We start from the raw sequence: 21,311 nt of genomic DNA on the forward strand, positions 1-21,311 counted from the left end.
CTCCAGGGGGTCTTCCCCACCCAGGGATTGAACCCAGGTCTCCTGCATTGCAGGCAGATTCTTTACCAGCTGAGCCACCAGGGAAGCTCAAGAATACTGGAGTGGGTAGCCTGTCTCTTCTCCAGGGGATCTTCCTGATCCAGGACTCGAACTGGGGTTTCCTGCATTGCAGGTAGATTTTTTTTACCAGCTGAGCTACCAGGGAGACCCCTCTGACCTCAAGACCCCAGCCTCATCTTGTAGTTACTGCTTCCCTTTTGCCAGATGTTTCCCCTCCACATCGTCACATGCCATTTTATAGGCAAGTTACAAAACAAAACCCCTGAACTGCGTGTCCACAGAGGGAAGAGTGAAGTCAGACTGTGGGAGTTGTCCCCCTAGCATGGACAGAAGCACAGGGATGGGGACGTGGTAACTGCTCACGTGATGTTTATCATCTGCAGCAACATGTTTGTAAAACACAGGTCTGAACTTTAAACTCAGAGTATATAAAGCAGGACAGCAGTGTTCATTTCACATCTACCAAGCGCTCAGCATTGAACTGCAACTTATTTATTTATTTTTGACCGTGCTGGGTCTTCGTTGCTGCACGGGCTTTTCTCTAGTTGTGGAGAGTGAGGGCTGCTCTGCAGTCCCGATGCACGGGCTTCACATTGCAGTGGCTTCTCTTGTGGCAGAGCATGGGCTCTAGGCATGCGGGAACCAGTAGTCATGGCACGTGGGCTCAGCAGTTGCAAATACTTGTGGTGCACGGGCTTAGTTGCTCTGTTGCATGTGGAATCTTCCCCGATCAGGGATAGAACTTGTGTCTCCTGCACTGGCAGGCGAATTCTTTACCACTGAGCCACCAGGGAAGCCCTTGAACCGGAATTTTGAAAGTATTATTCCTCTGACAGATCATAGTGAAGCAATGGATGCTTGAAGTGATTTTTGAGAAGTAACAGTTCCCCCCGATTTGAACATCAAAACCTGTTTGCATGTAGTTGTTTGAAAGTACGCAATTAGATGTGCTGATTTTAGCTTTACTATAAGAATGTAAAAGCACAGACAATCTGCCAGTAAGAGAACCCTGAGAAAAGAAGAAAATGTCAGAGCTAACAGACTGATCTCCAAATACAAGAAAGCCAGGTATTTTTAGCATTTTATCTTTATGTATTCAGAAATAATTGCATTGGCATATTGCTTAAGAGATTTGCCATACTACACAAGCCAGTTTTGAAATATTTATATTATAACCTGACATGAAACCAGCTAAGCAGGGTGCCAGCCACGTAGTTGATTCACTCGTAATTGAGTGGATATTGTTGAATGTACCATTCTTAACATAGTCCAGAGTAGGCAGAAATTTCTGCTTACGTGAACTTTATCAACCTTTGCAAACTAAACATAGTGGAAATGAATGATAGTGTAATAAGATCTATTTTAAAATTTAGCTGCCAAGTTAACAATGCTTATTTGGCTTTATTTTCTACATAACCTATTTAATTCAGAATTAATTCAGTAGAAAGGATTTGTTGAGTCCTGTGTTGATTAAGCATTTGTTGAGTAGTTACTGTGAGTAATACCTGAATCATACCATCCCAAAATGTTAAAACAATTCTGAGCATTTGAGGAAAAAAAAGTTACTGTTTTTTTCTGTGCTTCATCATAACTCCCTGTGTGTGTAAGCAGAAGGCTGAGTGAGGTCTCTTGTTTCCTGCTTATTTGATTACCTGGGGAAGCTATGAAAACTTCTGATTCCTAATTTCTATCTTGTAGATTCTGATTTAGCAAGTCTTGGGAATGGTATTTTTAACTCGCTCGCTTCTCCTTGCTCCCCAGGATCAGGCAGCTTCCAATGATCAGGCAGCTTGCGAGGAGGGGGAGGTGTCACTGGATTTGGTTTCTTGGGAAAATGCTATCACTGCATTCCTATACTACCTTTTTACCTGTTTTCTTAACCAAGGCCTTTTCTAACCGAAAAGCTTATATGCAAACTTTGAGCAGGAAAAATCATTGATCTTAGTCCTCTGACTCTACTAAGCTAATTTTGAATGCCTAAGGTTAATTTTTTAGGTTTGAGATAATTGCAGATGCACATACAGTTGTAAGAAACATTGCAGAGATCCCATCTATCTGTTACCCAGTTTCTGTCATTGGTGGTGTCTTGCTAAAGTTGATATGGTATCATAACCAAAATATTAACATTGACCAGTCAAGATACAGCACCTTTCTCTTGGCCCAGACATGCTCATGTCTTAGTCCATTCAGACTGCTCTAACAAAATACTGTGAACTGAGTGGCTGATCCACAACGGATTTGTTTCTCACAGTTCAGGAGGCTGAAAGTCCAAGACTAAGGTGCGAACATGGCTGCCTTCTGATGGTCCTCCTCCTGGTTCAGAGCTAGCACCTTCTCAAACGACCCCATGTGGCGGAAGGGGTGAGGGACCCCTCTGGAGCCTCTCTTATAAGAGTGTTGATCCCATTTTTGAGGGCTTTGCTCTCATGACCTAAGTAACTCCCAAAGGTCCTCCCGCTTTCTAATACCATCATTTTTGGGAGCTAGTATTTAAGCATGTGAACCTTGTGGGGACCGAGACATTCAGACCATAGCACATCACCTTGCCCTTCTCTCGTCACACCCGATTCCCTTCCACACACACCCTGCTACCCCAGCCATAACTGTTGACAACCAATAGGCTGTTCTCCATATCTGAGATGATGTCATTTCATAAGTGTTGTATAAATGGAGACATGTAGTTTATCATCTTTGGGGATTTTCTCTTTCACTCCGTGTAATCCTCCAGAGGGGCTTCCCTAAGTGGCTCAGATGGTAAAGAATCTGCCTGCAATGGGGGAGACCTGAGTTTGATCCCTGGGTTGGGAAGATCCCCTGGAGGAGGGCATGGTAACCTACTCCAGTATGCTTGCCTGTATAATCCCCCTGGAGAGAGGTGTCTGGCGGGCTACAGCCCATGGGGTTGAAAAGAGTCTGACATGACTGAGAGACTAAGCACACACACCCAGGATCCTCCAGAGATTCATCTAGTTTGTTGCACGTATCAATAGTTTATTCATTTTTGTTGCTGAGTAGTATTCCCTGGTATGGAAGTAGCAAAGTTGAAACATACACCTGTTTAAAGACGTCTGGCTTTTCTACTTTGGGGCTATTACCAATGAAATAGCTGGGAACATTCATGTATAAGTTACTGCACAGACGTAAGTTTTTGTTTCTCTGGAATGAATGTCCAGGAGTGCAGTTGCTGGGTCATAATGATAGCTGCTTGTTTTAATTTAAAAAAAGTTGCCAAACCATATTATAGAGTTTCAGTGCCATTTAAAATTCCCACCGTTAATTTATGTGATCCAGTTTCCCTATTTGGCTATTTCCCTAGCCAGCATTTGGTGTTATCATTATTTTTTTGTTTGAGCTGTTCTGATAGAAATACAGTGATATCTCATTGTAGTCTTAACTTTGCATTTGATTGATGACTGGTAATGTTGAATATCTTTTTCTGTGCTTATTTGCCATCTGTATATCCTCTTGAAAGGAATATATATTCTGCTGTTGTCGAATGGAGTGTTCTATAAATGCTGATTACATTTGTTAGTTGATGATGATGAAATGAAGTTCATATTTTATGGCAGGAAAAGAAAAAAACTGAGATGTAAAATTTTTTTCAGCCCATTTGGGCCTCCCAGAGCCCTCCCCTATAGTATGTATTCTGCTTATGCATTAACTAGACCAGTTTAGGAAACAACATTCCTTCTTGTTCTAGTAAGAAGTCACCATGACCACGACTTGCTTTGTACGACTTGTTTCTTAACTGCAGATCTGGGTTGTGTAAACGGTTGATACGTCATTTGATGAATAACTGTTTGTCCACAAAACTTGTAGAACTGTGCCTTGGCCTCTACTAGGCCCAACAGTCCTCAAGAGCTTTCTGAAAGAATGTCTCCTGGGTTATAGTCCCCAGGTCGACTTCAATAAAAATTTTCATTGTTTGCTTAGATCAACTGTTGATTAATTTTTCATCAGTAGTGGTTTTGTTGAATTCTTCTCTATTCTTACTGGGTTTCTGTTGTTCTATCAGTTGCTGCGCGAGAGGTGTTGAAATCTCCGACTCTGATGGTGGATTCTCTGTTTCTTCTTCCAGTCGTTGTCAGTTTTTGTTTGACATGTTTTGCAGCTCTGGTGTTTGAATGCACATACACGTTCAGGACTGCTGTGTCTTGGGGACTTCCCTGGTGGTCCAGTGGTTAAGACTCCATGCTTTTAATATAGGGGGTGCGGGTTCATCCCTGGCTGGGGAACTGGGATCCCACATGCCACAAGACTGCTGTGTCTTGCTATGAGATTACCCTTTTATCTTTATGCCCCTCTCTGTCTCTAGTAATCTTTTCTGAAGTTTACTCTATCTGATGCTTTCACATCATATTTTTTATCCTTGATTTGGGTTTTATAATAGAGTTTTATATTAGAGACTTTTTTGTTCTTCTTTTTTAGGAATATATCATTCGGGTACAAAGAGGAATTTCTGTAGAAAATAGCTGGCAGGTAAGTTTTTTTGTTTTTTGTCATCAGAAAAATATTTAAACAAAATTCTGGCCTGGAATCATCTAAAAATCTGCAAAAACTAAAACACGCATAAATATACATTGTATTTCTTTTATAATACTTTAGCTCTAAGACATCTCTTACAAAAGGCTTTCCTGTTCTCATTTGTTTGGTTTAATTCATGTATGATGTTACCACAGAGAGTAGAAATGTGTGCCCCAGTTGGACACAGAGTAAGCAGAGTAGGCAGATGACTTGTTTTGTTCCTCGTGTTGAATGATTCAAGCCTCCTCCCCTGAAGCCAGGGTGTGGGTAGGGCAGGCTAGTAGTCAGTCCACCAGTTTGAAAGATGAGACAGTGCCCGAGACATTGTGCAGCTCGGATGCTGCATTTCATGGACTCTTAAATCTAGTCATGGGCCGTTTCTATTGATAGGTCCCTCACTGACCGCAGGTCATGTCTGTTTACAGCTCCAAGGCCAGCTTTCCTGATGGGTGGCCCCAGAGAAAGAGAACTTACTCTATAGATCTAGAGGTCCTTTCCATCCCAGTTGACTTGCAGAAAGAGGCTGAATTCTGTACAGGAGCCATTTCTTTCCTGCTGTAGTGATTACAATGACGTTCGTGTTCTGTCTTCCAAAAACCTTACCTTGTCCTTCACAGCCCGGCTTGAACCTTACCTCTCACCTCAAGCAGTCTTTGACCTCAAAGGCTCGTACTTGGTCTTGTATTTGCCTGAAAATTCTAACTACTTTTAGTTGGAATAATTATAACATCACAGACTCGATGAACATGAGTTTGAACAAGCTCCTGGAGTTGGTGGTGGACAGGGAAACCTGGCATGCTGCTGTCCATGGGGTCGCAAAGAGTCAGACACGACTGAGCGACTGAACTGAACTGAGCATTTATTGTTAGGCACTGGTTCAAGCACATTAATTCACTTAGCCTGTTAAAGCCAGTTCTGTGCCATCACATTAGCCTCATTTTACATTCAAAAGGCAAGTAACTAGTCCAAGATCATACTGAAGTCTGTGACGGAACAGGGATAGAATTCAAGTATTCTCTGTGCCACCTTTTGCTCCCTTGCACTTATTAGGTATGGCCTCATGTTTAACTTTTTGATATATATGAATGTCAAGCAGGCCCAAGGACAGTGTCCTACCAGAAAAATCAACCTTTTATGTAGTCTTGTAAATCCAGTGCTTTAGAGGCCTGGGGAATACTTAATAAAAATGTAGATACTTAACTTCCTGAATTTGTTTCCCTTTGGGTGAGTAGGGTCCTCGATGATCTCCAAGTAATTCTCCTACACACTAATATTTGAGAATCATCAATAAACATTAGAAAAACTATTTGAAAGCCAAACAGCTTCCTTCCCCTCTGACTGAAGAGCTAGTGTAATTTGCTGTGGCCTAATCAGTGGCAGGAGGAAATGGCAGCCCACTCCAGTGTTCTTGCCCAGAAAATCCCAGGGACGGGAGCCTGGTGGGCTGCTGTCTGTGGGGCCGCACACAGTCGGACACGACTGAGGTGACTTAGCAATCAGTCGCATCAACATAGCTAAGAGAAAATGTGTGGACAGTGGGTGTGGACAGTGGGTGTGGACTGTTAGCCAGGAGGGGAATTGGTGAAAGGTGGTGCCAGCAGGTGCATCCAGCCTCTAAACTGGTGCCATCTCAGAGAGGGGCTGTTTTATTCAGGGCAAAGATGGAATAGCTTCAAAACTGTCTACATCCATTTACTTTGATTTCATGTTCAGTTAAACATTTTTTTTTTTTTTTTTGGTAAATTATTAACTCATCTTTCTAGTTAACTAGGTGCCTAGTTAATTGAAAAAAAAAAAAAAATTAAAGGGCTATTCACCCTCAAAACATCATCCTTCTCTCTTACCTGTTGGCATCTTGCGAGTTTGGCTGGCATTAACCAGTTTCCCACGGCCCGGCCAACTCTGGAACACTGCTTGGTCTGTTTTCTGGGGCTGCCAAGTGAAACAAGTTAAGCTCCAGGTATAAGCCCTGCTACCCTTAATGCAAGTGCCTTGATTCTAGAATGCCAATAAGTATTAAATAAGGAAATGAAAATTGATAGCTTGTGCTGAATCAAAACACCACTGTTTTCTTTCTTCCAGATTGTTAGGAGATACAGTGACTTTGATTTGCTGAACAACAGCTTGCAGGTAATTATTCTAAAACACCAGTGACACACATTTGTTGCTTGGGGTATCTTCCAGGGTTGGAAATGGCAACATCAGGAGCAAGAAGTTATCAGATTTCCCTAGCAAAGGTGATAAGCTCATACTTCAAACAGATGATGTGTGACTCTAAAAATAAACTTGGGGAATAAATGTCATTTATAATAGTCACCGTACAGCCGGTTACCTTTTGCCAGACTGCTTCCTTAACCGCAGTCATGGGATGCTGTGTGTTATCTCCTTTTCACAGGTTGGAAATGCCTAGGTGGATTACTAGAGTTGTTCAGTGAGAGCAGGGACTCTCAGACTCTCTTAAACTAGGCCACATAGTCAGCAGTACAGATAAGCACTCAGCAGTAAGTAGAAACAGGCTTTTTCAGCATTAGCTTTTTTCTCTCAAATATGTATTCCCAAATCCCTTTGGTTTAAATGTTTGTAGCTCAGTGGCCATGATGGAAAGAGGAGTGAGCTGGAAACACATCTGGTTAGTGGTCAGTGAGCCCCGTGGGAAGTGCTGACATCATCACCACATCCTCACCTGGCAGATGGGTCTTCAGGCTCCATGGATTATTAAAGACCACTGGGGCTCCCCTGGTGGCTAAGACCAGGATTCGGTAAAGAATCTGCCTGAAATGCAGGAGAGCTGGGTTAGATGCCTGGGTCGGGAAGTTCCCCTGGAGAAGGAAGTGGCAACCCACTCCAGTATTCTTGCCTGGAGAATTCCATTGACAGAGGAGCCTGGTGGGCTACAGTCCATGAGGTCGCAAAGAGCCAGGCACGATTAGGGACTAACAGTACCACTGTCACTTTCATTGGGCCTTTATTGTATCTCAACTTTGAGTGGTGGCATAGATCCTTGGACCAGAGTGCTTAGCTCAAGACCAGCTCACCCGGGGGGTGAACTGGCTCATCACTGATTCTGAGTGATCTCTTACCTTGTCCACAGAGGACAGGAGGATGGAGGGCTGGGAGGGAGTGTCATGCTGCCTTTCCATCAAAAGGCCATTTTTTACTGACCAGCCTTTGGAAAAAGAGCAGTTGTAGAGTCTAGACTTTCACATTATTTACAGCACTGCTGAATGCCATGTTCTCCATCCAGTAGAACTGGCCTGAGTATCTGCAGACCTTTATGTCATTGACATATGGTCTTGCTTCACACATGTTATCTGTCTCCATTTTAATTGTAGTGTGACCAGTTTAAATATACAGATAGAATATCGGCAGAGATCAGATTGTCAGAGATGGCTTTAATTGGTTTCACTTGTGGATTTTAAGAGCATAGTCTTTCCACTCAGACAAAAACTGGGCCTCTGATGACTGTTGTAGGTAAGTCGCTGACTGACATGCTGTTTATTCCAGCAGTGGATCTCGCCCACAAGGCTCCAGACATTTCCATGTGCTCAACGTGGCACGAACGTCTGGGAGCTAATGTTGGGCCTACTCTGTGCTTTCACCTTTATGCACAAGTGAACCCTTGCCTGGTTTTAAAAGAAAGGGTCGTGATTTTGTTCAGTGCTATTCAGCCAGGGTTGAGTAAGAATCATGAGAGAGATACTTCTGAAATGGAAACTGCCTGGGCCTAGACCCCAAGAATATGGCGGGGGGGAGTTTTATCTCCTGTTTGTTCTTGCTTTGGGGATAGAAAGTTGAATCTCCATGACTATTCAATTATGGCCTTATTTAATATAATGGAATTTTATTTTTACATCAGTGTAATTTTCCCTTTTAAAATGGGCACTTTCAATGTGCATCTTATTTCAAATGCAAATATCCACGTGTATTGATGTTGGCTTGTGTTGGGCAGGATATGGCCAGACAGCACTTAAGTGGGAGGTTTTCCTGGATCCAAGTAAACAGACAGAAGAAAGTACATACAACTTTTTGGCAGCAAAATAATTTCAAAACAACCTCCATAAAACAGACCCAAAAGACTCCAAAACCACAGAATAAAACTGAGACCATGAATTTCAGTTTCTGATTACCCTTCTGACAGATAAATGAGTTCCTGCTGAAGGAAGAGAAATATAATACACATAGGCAGGGTTGTTTGAACCCAATAGAAAAAATATCTAAGTGAAATAAAAAAGCAATGTGTAAAAGTATACATGCAATATAATAATTACATGAAATGTTTAGGAAAAACTGTTGGGAGGAAATATGCCGAAATGTTAACAATGGGGACCTCCAGGTGGCAGGATTATGGGTTCTGTTGTTTTTTTTTTTTTCCTGGTTCTTTATACCATTCTGTACTTTCCAAGTTCAGTACAAATAAGCATGTGCAAGTTATATAAGTGGAAAAAGAAAAAAAGAGCTGTATTTTCCCAATTTTTTATAGTGAATATATCTTATGATAACAGTGAAGAGAAACCACTACCTTATTTTAAAGGCACCATCAAATCAATGACCGTGTAGGGAGATAGAATGAGACACAGGAAAAGACTGCAGCAGGAGCTCCAGTGATGAGAACCGTAGGGGACCCTCAGACTTGAGATGGGGACCCAGCCTCTGCCTGGGCTCTGGTACTTCCCCTCTGTCCTCACTGTCTCCATATGAAGCCAAGAGGCTGAGCCAGATGACTTTTCAGGTCTCTTGCAGCACAAATGTTATGCGATTTGGTTTCACTGCCCATGCTGGGGGAGAAATGGGGACAAATTAGGGTCTGATGAGCACTTAGCACTCCTTGGAATACTTGCTGGAATGGAGTTCAAGGCAATTTGCAGATCATTAACAGAAGTGAGACATTAGCTGATTCAGAGTTAGAAGGTTTTTCCTCCAGACAAAAAGCTAGTTTTCTTGAAACTGATAGAGTTTGCCATGGAATTTAGAAGTTTTTGCTAGGCTAGCATGGGTCAGGTTACGGGCTCGAGACCCCACTTTGGCTGTCAATCCCACTTTGCTTTGTCACTCTGCAGGTGTTAGGAGTGGAGGAACTCTGGGGACTTCTCTGTTGGCTTTCTTGTTCTCTTTCCTTTATACAGGGAACTCAAGAATGGAATCCAAAGGGCACTTTTAAAAGGGAACAATTTAAAAAAAAAAAGTCATGATGAGGGGCCTTGGCTTGAAGCCATCCCTGTGGCGGTGTCTAGGAAGTCAGTGGCTGAGTGGCTTCATCATATGTGTGCTAGTATTCTCTCTCCCTCCTTTCTAACAAGTAACGGGAGTTCTAAACTTTATATTCTGTGATGGGTAAGCATTTGAGAGGTTCTGAGAGAAACTGAAAGAGAAAGTTAACTTCTCTTGAATGTTAGCCTCCTGTCAAAGGCAAGATTTTAAAATCACACACACATTGGAGAGTTTCAACACTTGGAGAAAAATTTCTTGTGAGAACCCAAACCGGGGCAGGAAAACACCTGCCATGTGCCTAGCAGACTGACATGGCAGAGACACTCTACTCACAGTTGTTGGTGAAGAAATTTTGTTTCACCTGATGGTTTGGAAGAGCTGATGAGGTGTCTGGGGCAGAGCAGTACATTTCATTTCAGTTCAGTTCAGTCACTCACTCAGTCATGTCCAATTCTTTGTGACCCCATGGACTGCAGCACGCCAGGCTTCCCTGTCCATCACCCACTCCCAGAGCTTGCTAAAATTCATGTCCATCGAGTCGGTAATGCCATCCAACCATCTCATCCTCTGTCGTCCCCTTCTCCTCCTGCCTTCAATCTTTCCCAGCATCAGGGTCTTTTCCAATGAGTCAGTTCTTCGCATCAGTTGCCAGAGTACTGGAACTTCAGCATCAGTCCTTCCAATGAATATTCAGGACTGATTTCCTTTAGGATGGACTGGTTGGATCTCCTTGCAGTCCAAGGGACTCTCAAGAGTCTTCTCCAACACCACAGTTCAAAAGCATCAATTCTTTGGTGCTCAGCTTTCTCTATAGTCCGACTCTCATGTCCATACATGACTACTGGAAAAACCATAACTTTGACTAGACAGACCTTTGTTGGCAGAGTTTATGGTTGGCAGGTAATATGCTGTCTAGTTTACCTAAAGAGAAATGATGCTTGACTTAAAAAATAATAATAATTTTTTTTTAAGCTTGGAGGCCACAAAGTTTGAAACAGCTAGCTTATCTAATTCATTCTGACATCCCCACTGTGAGTGAAAAATAGCCCCATTGGGGTTTAAATCTGGTCTTGTCAGGTGTGACTCTCCATTCTGAGTGACCCGGGCTTCAGCTGGGTCTGCTCTTGAGTGAGTAGTGCAGGCAGATGTGCTGATATTGGCTGTCGGTATTTTTTTTTTTTAATCCTTGTTGTGTATATGATAACTCTGATGAGCAAAAGTGGTTTTTTAATTGAAAGATAATAAATAAGATGTTAACCTTTCATAGTATAGAATTACCACTCTAAAGCAGGTAGAGTAAGTCCTTTTAGACATTCTTTGTGTATATGTAACAGTATGCCTGTGCTTACACATAGGTGCACACAGACACGCAAATGAGATTATATCCTGCAACTTAATAAAAGAGTTTTTAAAAGAAATAAATCAATTACATTTTCAGTAACACATTACCATTGATTCCCTTATATTACTCAGTGCTCCTGAACAAAAATAATAATAAAACAGTTGACTTGGATGTGTACCAGATGAGTGACGTGCTTCCTTCATAACTTTGCTTTTTTATTTAGTTAATAAAGAAACTGCTATTCCATAAAGCGTAATTGTATGAGAGAGGAAAACAGCCTGAAATTGAGTGTCTTATTTGGCAGTGAATTTGGCCATGGTTGAAAATTTATTCTTAAGTGTGTTCTGACATATTTTCATAAGTATGTTGTAGAAACAGGCAGTTCAGAATTATCAGCCAACCTTGTCATCTTGCCTAATTCAAGTTCAAGGTTCAAACTTGCCTAATTGCCAAGTTCAAGGTCTTCATTGTTTGAAAAAATGGAATGAAGCAGGCTCAGTTAGGTTTGCTCACATGGGTGATTTAGATGACATGCTTGTCTGAATTCAAGATGCTTTTCTGTTTTAGACCTTTCCCTCGATCAATACACATGCCACTTGGACCACTCTAAGCACAAGGATAGACTAGCACTGCTCTTTGAAAACAGTTTTTTGCTCATTAAATTATGATTCCAATCTGATACTTTGTTTTTTAAGTTTAAAAAATAGAGTCAAAGTTTACATGATCTGGAAAATGATAGTACATTGCACACCTGCACTTACTTTTCCTTTCTCCCCAAGCCACTCTAAAACAACAGTAAATTTGATCTTGTATATGTACACACACACACACACACACACACACACACACACACACACACACACCTTCAAGGACAAATAGAGGAGAAAATTACAACAAAAACATTAAAAACTAAAATCCAGTGAATGAGAGCTAACTAATTAAGCAGATATGGGACGGCAGAATTGCGAGATGGTAGTAGGGGTGGATAAACCCGTTTGGTCCCAGTTTACACCATAGAACCTCCAAAATAATGACAGCACCAAGTGCTGCCTCCAACGTGGGGTGAGGTCAAGCTAAAATCAGGAGTTGAAAGTATGTTTAAGCAGTTGGATTACCAGGGCTCCCCATCTGAACAACTTATGCCTACTCTTCTCCAGTGGAGAAACTGGGGTTTTTCCCTCTGGAAAGGGTTGAACATTCTTTGGACTGGAGAATGCAGGCACAGTTGGAAATATTTACATATTAAAGAGGAGACCTGTCCTTCCCCCACACCCAGCTGAGCCCTCTCCTTCCCCCCAGTGCCCAGATTACTGGCATTTAGACTCTCCAGGCACAGGAGCCAGGAATATTCCTTTGGGGGATCTGCCCAGCCTAAGAGAATGAGCTAAAGAGACTGAGGTCACAGGTTCTGAGAAAAATTATAGTTTTTAATCTCAGAGACAAAAAAAGTTGAATGACATTCAGGATGCTATTAAGGAAAGCAAGGAGAATTTAGAAATTATATATATATAAAAAGATAATAGTAGTAGAAATGAAAACCCTTTAGAAGGCCTGAAAGATTAAGGAAATATCCCAGGGAAAAAATGTTTAACATAGTTGTTTAACATAGTTTAACATAGTTGGAAATGAGAGGGAAAAGATAAGAACAGAGGACCGACCAGTCCAGAAGGTCCAACTTTGGAAAACAGGAGTTCCAGAAAAAGAAAGCATAGGGCATGGAGAGAAAGGAATAATGACCTAATGCAAGACAATACCATCAAATATAAGGATATTAATTTCTGGAGTGAAAGGGCTGAGTACTCAGTACAGAGAATGAACACAGAGCCACATTAAAGGCAGGTGGGATTCACAAACAGATCAAAAAGAAGATCCTAAAAGCTTCCAGGCAGAAAAAAACTAGAATCAGGAAACTACTGTTTGAACTGGCGACTAAAAGACAATAGTGTCGTTTCAGGGCTTCCCTGGTGGCTCAGAGGTTAAAGACAATAGTGTAGCTTCTAAAAATTCTGAAGAACAAATATTTCCGACTTAGAGTTCCATATCAAGGCTCATTATCAATCAGATGTGAGAGTAGAATAAAGACTTTAAAAAAAAAAAAAAAAGAATTTCTTTTCTCTCTTTTTTTAAACTAATTCCATGTGAGGCATGTGAAATCTCAGTCAACCCCTTGGCCCCCAACCACCACTACCAGTCAGGGGTGGAACCCTTGACCCCGGCAGTGGAAGCTCAGAGCCCTACTCACAGACCACCAGGAAATTCCAAATAAAGACATTTTTTATTAACGTGCAATGTTTCAAACAATTCTTCCTTTCTGGAAAGCTGACAGATGGTATCTCCACCAAAAATGAGGGGATTATCTAAGAAAAAGGCAGGCGTGGGTATAAAAATGGGATCTAGCAGGAGAAAGGGCAGAGGCTTCTCTAGCATGGTGGTGAAGGGAGGTCCCAGGATGCCAGTCTTGCCGCAGGTCTAGGGATCACCTGTCCTGCTTGGAACAGGTTTCTTGGTTCTGGAGAGTGCTCTTCAAGAAGATGACATTGATTCATCTTTGCATCTCAGTGTGTTGAAGGCTCAGATGGAGAGTTTGGAGTTGAAGCGAAAACTAGAAAAAAAATGTTAGTTGACAGAAAGGAGTAGAAGCATGCTCTTTGGCTCAATTGTGAGTATCGTTTACCTAATGTAAGCATGCATGCTGCACTTATTTAAAAGATAGCATCATGATGTTAGAAGAATTAGGAATAGAATGTGTGTGGATGAGATCAGGTTGTGAAAGAGAACTTAACCCTCATGTCCTCTAATGAGAAACTTACAGATAATGCCTAAAAGTGAAAAATCGAGGCATAACAATGTAAACCATCACTTCTTCCAAAAGATTAGCTGAAAGAGTTGAGCGTGGCCACCTTTGGGGAGTGGGGAATGGATACCTTTTGGCGGGGGTGTTGGGGGGCGAGCATCACGGGACTTTCAGCAGTAACAAACAAAAGAAGTATTTGACTCTCGGAAAATATGTTCATGTGTAAATTTCATTAAAAAAATTAAGTCTTAAAGTTGCTACACTTAGTAAAGCATTTTATCAGTTCTAAGAGGTACAGGTTTTCACATGTTTAAAATACAACTGATGAGGATGTATCTTGAAATGTTTTAGACCTAACGAAACCTGTTGGCTCAGGATTCTGCTATTCTGTCTTATTTGGGGATGACGTGAGTATAATACTTTTCTTTTTTCTTTTTAATTAAAGATTGCAGGCCTAAGTCTACCTCTTCCTCCCAAAAAATTGATTGGTAACATGGATCGTGAATTCATAGCTGAGAGGCAGAAAGGTCTTCAGAACTATCTCAACGTTATCACCACAAATCATATCTTGTCTAACTGTGAGCTGGTTAAGAAGTTTCTAGATCCAAACAACTATTCTGCAAACTACACTGGTAAGTAGAGGAGTCTTATCAGCTACATTCCTGGGACAAAAGAGGCACTTTTCTTTGCTGGAGATAATATATGTGGGAGAAACTCTCCTTCCAGATGGGGAGATGTGTTCTAGGGCATTATTCATGTGCTAGTACTTATCTGATTGTAATTTACCATAGATACCTAAGAAGAACATATTTTTAAACTGGAAGATAATTGCCGTACAATGTTGTGTTAATTTCTGCTGTACCGTAAAGTGAATCAGCTGTATGTATGCATATAGCCTCTCCCTCCTCCACTTCTCAGCGCCACCACCAACCTACCCTCTACGTCCCCACGGAGCACTGAGCCGAGCCGCTGTATTTTTAGCAGTTTCACACTGCCTATCTGTTTACGTATGGCAGTGCGTGTATGTCAGTCCTAATCTCCCACATCACCCCACCCTCTCCTTCCCCCACTGTGCCCACATATCCATTCTGTATGTCTGCATCTGTGTTCCTGCTTTGGAAATAGGGTCACCCGTACCATTTTTATAGACACACTTATATGTGTTAACACACGATATTTATTTTTCTCTTTCTGACTGACTTCACTTGGTATGACACACTCCAGGTCCATCCATGTCTCTATAAGAGAAAAATTATTCTAAAATGTTTTTAATGCCTGTTTAGAAAAATATGGACGAGAACTTGTCTGTGTACAGAGTCTTGTCATTATGATCTTCCCTGACAAAACTGAGAGTAAAGAGTCCACAATGATCTGTACAGTAATGTCAGTTTGATTTATATTTGCCTGTTTTTGTGTTTACAGTATATATTATCATGCCTGGCTCTTCTGGGAATTACTTCAAACACAACAGTGATTCAGAAGGGGCCTTTCTGTGTCTTCCCAGTTGCTTCCTGAAACCTGCTATGTGCAAAGTCTAGGGAGCAGGTGGTCCCTTTCCAAACCTGCCCTGGACAGAGCAGCAGCCAGGGCCCTGAGTGGGAAAGGGTTCCCGTCACGCATACGGCCAGCAGCGGTTCTGTAAGCCCATTGTCAGCAGAATGAGTGATTAAATGCTTAATACACTCTGGCATGGCCTTCAACAGGCCAATAGAAGCTGTTGTGAAACCAACCCAGTGACTAGAATTCAGCCAATTTGTTAAAGCTAAGCCATGCTGAGAGTCGAAGTGGAACACTGGGTATCATTAATAAGCTGATTTCCTTGCTAAGAGAATAGACCATTTAGAGGCTATACTTTGGGTCCTTAGAACACTGCTTTTGAAGTAATTAGAAGGCGATGCTTTTATTCTTGTGTCAGATAGAGGGAAACAGAGGACTACTTATCAGGCATGAAACTTTTCGTTATTTTATTTTTAATTAATTAATTAACTAATTAATTTTTGGCCATGCTGGGTCTTCGTTGTTCTAGCTGTGATGTGCGGGCTTCTCACTGTGGTAACGTGTCTTGTTTCGGGGCACGGGCTCTAGGGCGTGAGGGCTTCAGTAGTCGCAGCATGTGGAGTCAGTATTGCAGCTCCCAGGCTCTAGAGCACAGGCTCAATAGTTACGGCGCCTGGACTTTGTTGCTCTGAGGCATGAGGAATCTTCCCAGATCAGGGATCGAACCGAACCGGTGTCTACTGCCGTCTACTGCCGTCTACCTGGGAAGCCTGAAACTTTTCTGCATAATGGAATCACCTGGGGAGCTTTAAAAAAAAATTCCAATGCCCAGACTGCATTCATGCCAATCAAATCAGAATCTCTGCGGATGGGGTTCATAATTTGTAAGCCCGCCCTCCCCAGAGATTCTAATATGCAGTTGAGTTTGAAAACCACAGTTGGAAATTGCTACTCACATCATGGGTCCCCTGACCAGCAGCACTGGCATCATCAGGAGCTTGTCAGGGATGTAGCATTCAGGCCTCAGCCCAAACCTAGAATCAGGATGTTGTTTTTAACAAGGTCCCCAGGTTATTTGCAGGCATATTAAAGTTTGAGAAGCCTTGCCTGAGAACATGCCTGTCATCTTCTAGTGAAAGTGCCTGCAGGGGTAAGAAGAATGCCTTTGTAGAAAGCAACCCACTGAAGGGAAGTTTATTTCAAACTCATATTTGCTGTGAGTTATGAAATTGAACTTTGAATTATTACAAGGCTTGCATTTTTACCCTGCTTGTTTCTTGGAGCTCATTGGAGAAAAAGCATGAGTGGCCTGGAGCTCCCAGGACAACTCGTGTTCTTTCAGAGCAGGTCTCCCTTGGCTTTCATTTCACCTTACTGCAGCTTGCTTGTTCCAGGATTGTCACACCATGGACTCTGGGTTGACTTTTATTGAATCCCTTGCAGCTCAGCCCTGTTCATGGGTTTGTTTGTCCATAGCGTTTCCTGACAGTGTCTGCTGGTGTTCTCTTGAGGTCAAGCGTCAAGGTGTAGTGTACACGTGATGATGCTATCCATTCCGTACGCTTGACTGTCTGCTCTGCCCATGCCCGTGCTGGGTGCAGGGCTGGGTGTTGGGGTACAGGTGTGAGGAAAATGTGCTCCTTGTTCTCAGGGAGCTTGTACTGGAAATACCTTAAGTTGCCAGGGGATCAGAGCTAGCAGGGACCTTGCAGCAGATGCATCTAGACTAACCCTCTTGTTTTATTTATTTTTTAATGTAAGTTTTTTGTTTTCCTTCCAATTTTATTGAGATATAATTGACATACAGCACCGAATATGTTTAAGGTGTACAGCATAGTGATTTGACTTACATACGTTGTGACATGAGGATCACAGTAATTTTAGTGACCATCCATCATCTCATAGAGATGCAGGATTAAAGTAGGAGAAAAAAATTGCTTCTGTGTGATAAGAACTCTTAGAATTTACTCTCAGTAACTTTCATGCATCCATAATGTACAGCAGAATTAGTTATATTTATCGTGCTGTGTATTGCATTCCTAGTACTTATTTATCTTATAGCTGGAAGTTTGTACCTTTTGGCTACCTTCATTCAATTCCCCATCCTCCTACCTCCAGCCCCCACCTCTGATAACCACAAATTTGATCTCTTTTTCTGTGAGTTTTTGAAGAATAATTGACCTGCACTAGTCGGAAGAGGCAATGGCAACCCACCCCAGTACTCTTGCCTGGAATATCCCATGGACGGAGGAGCCCGGCAGGCTGCAGTCCATGGGGTCGCTAAGAGTCAGACATGACTGAGCGACTTCACTTTCACTTCTCACTTTCGTGCATTGGAGAAGGAAATGGCAACCCACTCCAGTGTTCTTGCCTGGAGAATCCCAGGGACGGGGGAGCCTGGTGGGCTGCCGTCTGTGGGGTCACACGGAGTCGGACACGACTGAAGAGACTTAGCAGCAGCAGCACTGTGTTAGCTCCTGTTACACAACATTATGATTTGATGTTTCTATACCTGTCAAAATAATCATCATGATAAGTCTACTTACATATGTCACCATAAAAAGATATTGCATAGTTATCAACTGTATCCATCCATGTTGTTGCAAATGGCAAGATTTCATTCTTTTATGTGACTGATTAACATGCTGAACTATGGTGTTAGAGAAGACTCTTGAGAGTCCCTTGGACTGCAAGGAGTTCCAGCTAGTCCATCCTAAAGGAGATAAGTCCTGGGTGTTCATTGGAAGGACTGATGCTGAAGCTGAAACTCCAATACTTTGGCCACCTCATGCGAAGAGTTGACTCACTGGCAAAGACCGTGATGCTGGGAGGGATTGGGGGCAGGAGGAGAAGGGGACGACAGAGGATGAGATGGCTGGATGGCATCACTGACTTGATGGGCATGAGTTTGAGTAAACTCTGGGAGTTGGTGATGGACAGGAAGGCCTGGCGTGCTGCGATTCATAGGGTCGCAGAGAGTCAGACACGACTGAGCGACTGAACTGAACTGAACATGCCACTGTGACACTTAGGTTGCTTCCACATCTCAGCTACTGTAAATAATGCCACAGTGAACATGGTGGTGCATATATTTTTTTCTAGTTAGCGTTTTCATTTTCTTCTGGTAAATACCGAGGAGTGAAATTGAAGAACTGTATGGTAGTTCTACTTACACATTTTTTGAGGGCTCTCCGTATTGCTTGCTGTAGTGGCTGTTTCAAGTTACCTTCTCAGCAGTAATGCACACAGGTTCTTTTTCTCCACATATTCACCAAAGCTTGTTATTTATCTGTGGTCTTTGTGATGGTAGCCATCCTGATGGGTGTGAGGTGATACTCCATTGCGGTTTTGATTTGCATTTCCCTGATGAGTACTGATGTTGAGCATCTTTTCATGTACCTGTTGGCCATCTGTCTGTCTTCTTTGGGAAAATGTCTATTCAAGTATTCTGCCCATTTTTTAATAGTGTTTTTTCTTTTTTGATATTTAGTTGTATGAGTTCTTTGTATATTTTGGATATTAACCACTTGTCAGATACATTGTTTGCAAATCTGTTCTCCCATTCAGTAGGTGGTCTTTTTGTTTTGTTGATGATTTTCTTTGCTATGCAAAAGCTTTTAAGTTTGATTAGGTCCCATTGGTTGGTTTTTGCTTCTTGTGTTTCCCAAGGGAACGTATGCAAAAAAACATTGCTAAGACCAATGTCAAAGAGTTTGTCACCTGTGTTTTCTTCTAGGAGTTTTATGATTTTAGGTCTTCCATTGATGTCTTTAATCCATTTTTAGTTTATTTTTGTATATGATGTGAGAGAGTAGTCTAGTTTGGTTCTGTTGCATGTAGCTGTCTAGTTTTCCCACACTTACTGAAGCGGTTGTCTTTTCTCCACTGTATATTCTTGCCTCCTTTGTCGTATTAATAGATTAATTGCTGGTGGAAGTACGGGTTCGTTTCTGGGAGCTCTGTTCTGTTCCTTCATGCTCCGTGTGTGTGCTTGTGCCCGTCCCAGTACCACACTGTTTTGACTATTGTACCTTTGTAGTGTGCTTTGAAATCAGAAGCATGATGCTTCCAGCTTTTCTTTTTCAAGATTGTTTTGACTATTCAGATCTTTTCTGTTTCCATAAAAATTTAGAATTATTTGTTCCAGCTCTGTGAAAAAAGCTAGTGATATTTTATAGGGATTGCACTGAATCTGTAGATTGCCTTGGGTTGTACAGTCATTTTAGCCACATTAATTCTTCCAGTCCTTGAACACAGTATATCTTTCCATCTGTTTGTGTCCTCTTCAATTTCTTTTGTTAGTGTCTTAGAGATTTTAGAGTACAGATCTTTTACCTGTTTAGTTGGATTTATTCTTCTTGATATGATTGTAAATGGAATTGTTTTCTTACTTTCATTTCTTTCTGATAGTTTCTTGTTAGTATACAGAAATGCAACCAGTTCCTGCATATTAATTTTGTATTCTGCAACTGTGCCAAACTCATTGAGTTCTAGGAGAACCCTCTCATTTTATACATGAGCAATCTCCCAAGAAGGGCCTTACCTAGGGTTGCACATTTGTATGATTGTACAAGTGTCTAGTGTCTGAATGTTTCCCAATTAGAATGCTGCTCACCCCTGGAACATTGTCTGATCCATATATCTCCTCCTCTTATGCCTCTCTACATGCTGCTCTTGTCCTGATCTTTCCCCTCTCTCCCAGGATGCCAGACAATCAGGAATCCAAAGGAGATGAGCACAGGAGTATGAGAAAACTGTCGGAGACTCCTGCCAGAACCCAAATACTTAAGTAGCTGCCGCTATTTAGAGGGCACAGTCCTGGTGAAACAATGAGGGTTGGGTGCTGTTTTCAGAGAAGTGCTGATTAATTTCCCCCTTTGCATGAAACGTCAGAACTCTGTCTTTCCTCTGCGCTGACTCACCAAGTGCCTCAGGAAAGGGAAACCCAGGCCATGTCCTCCGCATCAGCTTAACTGAGCGGTTCCCCAAAGAACAGGGTAGTCTTGCCCAGGTTTCCCAAAGCTTACAGTGTGGCCATGGCCCCCGAGGGCACCCTGTGCACCTCCAGCTTCCAGCATTTCCCCTGTAGTGTGGATACTCTCTGTACCTCCCTTTAGTTTCTGTGGTCACTGTCCAGCTTCCCTTCAGCAGGATCTGAGTTCTTTGTTCAGGTGTGGCTGAAACCACCAAGGCCACGTTTCCTGCCTATTGCTCTGACTGAGCCTGCAGGTGTTTTGTCAGAGGGGAACTGTTGATGCCACCCATTTCCCAGGGGATGGGTGACCAGCAGCTCTCAGGACATGAGCAGCTCCCTGCTCTCCTCTCTGGGACCCCAGCCTGGGATTCTGATCCTTTTATTCCTTTCCTTTTGTTTTTGTTGTTGTTCAGTCACTCAGTTGTGTCCAACCCTTTGTGATCCCATGAACTGTGGTACACCAGGCTTCCCTGTCCTTTACTATCTCCTGGAGTTTGCTCAGACTCAAGGAGTCTGTTGAATCCATGATGTCATCCAGCCATCTCATCCTCTGTCGTCCCCTTCTCCTCCTGCCCTCAATCTTTCCCAGCATCATGATCTTTTCCAGTGAGTCAGCTGTTCGCATCAGGTGGCTGAAGTATTGGAGCTCAAGCTTCAGCATCAGTCCTGATGAATATTCAGGGTTGATTTCATTTAGGATTGACTGGATTGATCTCCTTGCTATCCAAGGCAGCCTCAAGAGTCTTTTCCAGCACTACATTTCAAAAGCATCAGTTCTTTGGTTCTCAGCCTTCTTTATGGTCCAACTCTCATATCTGTATGTGACTACTGGAAAAACCATAGCTTTCACTGTATGAACCTTTGTGGGCAAAGTGGTATCTGTGCTTTTTAATATGCTGATTGGGTTTGTC

General features: G+C 42.3%; 1 protein-coding gene across 9 annotated transcripts in view; it reads left to right on the plus strand.

Annotated features, from left to right (window-relative positions):
* PXK (PX domain containing serine/threonine kinase like) overlaps nucleotides 1-21,311 on the plus strand; it is an 80,217-nt gene that overhangs the window by 19,605 nt on the left and 39,301 nt on the right. For all 9 annotated transcript variants that reach the window (XM_043442011.1, XM_043442010.1, XM_043442007.1 and 6 more), the window contains 3 exons: nucleotides 4,489-4,539; nucleotides 6,667-6,714; nucleotides 14,374-14,560. In XM_043442011.1, the coding sequence (XP_043297946.1) occupies nucleotides 4,489-4,539; nucleotides 6,667-6,714; nucleotides 14,374-14,560 (286 nt within the window). The remainder of the gene's footprint in view (nucleotides 1-4,488; nucleotides 4,540-6,666; nucleotides 6,715-14,373; nucleotides 14,561-21,311) is intronic.

This window comes from Cervus canadensis, chromosome 22, assembly GCF_019320065.1.
Source record: "Cervus canadensis isolate Bull #8, Minnesota chromosome 22, ASM1932006v1, whole genome shotgun sequence".
NCBI lineage: Eukaryota > Metazoa > Chordata > Mammalia > Artiodactyla > Cervidae > Cervus > Cervus canadensis.